The sequence below is a fragment of the Quercus suber genome, unplaced genomic scaffold (genome assembly GCF_002906115.3).
Source record: "Quercus suber isolate HL8 unplaced genomic scaffold, Cork oak 2.0 scaffold_716, whole genome shotgun sequence".
In the NCBI taxonomy this organism is placed as follows: domain Eukaryota; kingdom Viridiplantae; phylum Streptophyta; class Magnoliopsida; order Fagales; family Fagaceae; genus Quercus; species Quercus suber.
In genome coordinates, this window is record NW_027070157.1 from 74,925 (window position 1) to 77,942 (window position 3,018).

At 41.3% G+C, this 3,018-nt stretch overlaps 1 protein-coding gene across 1 annotated transcript; it reads left to right on the forward strand.

The window, feature by feature from the left end:
* Positions 1–534: 534 nt before the first annotated feature.
* On the forward strand, positions 535–2,035 carry LOC111999848 (uncharacterized). The gene is made up of 2 exons (XM_065766547.1): positions 535–1,099; positions 1,201–2,035. Exons 1-2 carry the CDS (start codon positions 535–537, stop codon positions 1,917–1,919), a joined length of 1,284 nt encoding a protein of 427 aa, XP_065622619.1. The 3' UTR covers positions 1,920–2,035.
* The last annotated feature ends 983 nt before the right edge of the window (positions 2,036–3,018 follow it).

Consider the following 3,018-nt stretch of genomic DNA (forward strand, 5'->3'; position numbering starts at 1 on the left):
AACAAGGATGTTTGGACTTTTGGGCTCATTATTATGACACTATATTTTTCATATCTTTGATATAATATGTTATAATTAGAGTAATTTCACTTACATTTAAGTTTATCATTGACATTATTTATTATGTACTAATCATAGATTCATAATAGACCATTTTAATAATTATATAATAGATCATTTTAATAACTATTTAATGATATGCCGCTAGTCTTATTGCTATTTTATCTAGGTGTATTAGTTTAATTATCTATACCCTGTGCGTGCCGAGCAAGCTAATCATGTTCTTAGAAGCTCTAAGAATGTATTAGCCCACTTAAGCCTTACTTTATGTATTAAAAAAAAAAAAAAATAGCCCACTTAAGCCTTGGTCTTCGTCCCCCCCATTACTTAATCTGTAACATGAGTTTGAGACTTGCACGCCAATCCATCCATTGGTCTTCCTCTCTTCTCATTTTCAAATCACCCTTGCTTCCTTGGTCTAATAAATACCCTAATAACCATTCTCTGTCTCTCCCATTGTCACAACTCACAATAATGGGTAAGCGAAGTGCAATCCATTCTCAGTCAAACCCAAAGCTTCCTCCTGAAGAACCCACTTCTCCGCCTGAAAACCCATCTTCCTCCACCGAAATCCCCCTTCCACCCCAAAAAATCAGAAAACTATCCTCCAAAAACAAGGAGTCTCAACAGCCAGAGCCAGAGCCAGAGCCACAACCACAGGTCCCTAATTCAGAAGACTCTTCCATTGCCAAACCCAGCGACCCAACCCCATCTGAGACCCCTAATACCCTTTTGCCCATAATATCTGTAAACCCATTAACACTCGATGGCGAAATTGATCTTGCCCTTAACCATTTGCGCAGCTCCGATCCACTCCTCACGTCCCTAATCGATTCGTATCGTCGTCCTTCTTTCGAATCTGACCCCTCACCACCATTCTTATCCCTCACCAAAAGCATTCTCTACCAGCAACTCGCTCCCAATGCTGCTAAAGCAATCTACAAACGCTTCGTCTCTCTCTGTGGCAGCGAGTCCGAGGTTGTCCCCGACAATGTGCTGGCACTCGACGCCGCCGAGCTCCGAAAGATCGGAATCTCCGGTCGGAAAGCGACTTACCTTCATGACTTAGCGAACAAGTACAAAGATGGGGTTTTGTCGGACTCTTCGATTCTCGAAATGGACGATGAGTCGCTGGAGAAGACTCTTCCATTGCCAAACCCAGCGACCCAACCCCATCTGAGACCCCTAATACCCTTTTGCCCATAATATCTGTAAACCCATTAACACTCGATGGCGAAATTGATCTTGCCCTTAACCATTTGCGCAGCTCCGATCCACTCCTCACCTCCCTAATCGATTCGTATCGTCGTCCTTCTTTCGAATCTGACCCCTCACCACCATTCTTATCCCTCACCAAAAGCATTCTCTACCAGCAACTCGCTCCCAATGCTGCTAAAGCAATCTACAAACGCTTCGTCTCTCTCTGTGGCAGCGAGTCCGAGGTTGTCCCCGACAATGTGCTGGCACTCGACGCCGCCGAGCTCCGAAAGATCGGAATCTCCGGTCGGAAAGCGACTTACCTTCATGACTTAGCGAACAAGTACAAAGATGGGGTTTTGTCGGACTCTTCGATTCTCGAAATGGACGATGAGTCGCTGGTTACAAAGCTAACGTTGGTGAAGGGAATTGGGGTTTGGTCGGTGCACATGTTTATGATATTCTCGTTGCATAAACCGGATGTTTTACCGGTTGGAGATCTTGGAGTGAGGAAAGGCGTGCAGCGTTTGTATGGGCTCAAAGAGTTGCCATTGCCTTTGCAGATGGAGGAGATTTGTGAGAAGTGGAAGCCTTATAGGTCTGTTGGGTCTTGGTATATGTGGAGGCTTATGGAAGCCAAAGGGGTTGTTGATTCTGTGTAATGTTCCTGTCTTATTGTACTGCCTTAGTTTCTTGTATTGTTGTACCATCTGATCAGTTTCTTTTACTCTTGCTTGTTTATGAAAAAACCAAAAAAAGGTTTAGTTTTTGTTGTTTATATGGTTGTACATTTTGCATGAATCACATGTTTATACAATTCATACTCGAAATTTTGCTTGCTAATAACACAGGTAAGGTTGGTAGTTAGTACTTAGTAGTATTGTTGTTTGGTTTCAAGTTTTAACCGTGTTGTTAGAAACTATGTCTTGCTTTTACCAAATACGTGCTAGAAGGGTTGGTGCCATGTGGATTGTGGAATGCCTAATGGATTCACATATTGGTACCTCTATCTCTGATAACATGGCTACGAGTGGTAAAATTTGGGTGAACATGTAGTTCTGTAATTTAACAAATTGATTGTTAGTACTTGGTCAATCTTCGGCCAAAGCATGAATGAGGACTCTAGAGCTTTAACAATAGCAATAGCAACAGATATATGCATCCTCCATTTCATAGTGTGAGTCCTGTAACTATGGCAGTCTGGAACCTATGTTCTGTGAAAGGGAGGATAGCCATATCTGCATGATGAGATACCTTCTCGATTGATGTAAGATTCCAAGCTGAAACAAATAAGATAGTTAACTTAGCCAGTCTCTGTTTGCAGTATTTGGGCTTAATCCTTCTACAATTCTACTACATTATTACACTGATGATCCAATATATATAGATGGAGGGCATCATAAACCTTTACCAATTGGTATTGTTCTATTTAGAGATTGGGGGGTTGGGGGAGGTGTTGTTCTTGTTCCGGTTCATTGAGCTCGGTTTGGAGTTGATTCTGAGCCCCGCGTAAAAACCATCTAGCAAAAAATTATGGGAAATTATTCCTTTTTATCGTATGGTAGACGCAAAAAGTGGTAAATATTGTACACTTTTTGTAAATGTGTACAACATTTGCCACTTTTTGTGTGTATGCAATGTAAATTTATATTGCAACTAAAATTATATCAAATCATGACAACTAATTTTGAATATCTAATTGTGCATCTATCAGAAGCCACATCCTGTAAATGCTGCATAAGCAAGAGAAAGTAACTGACA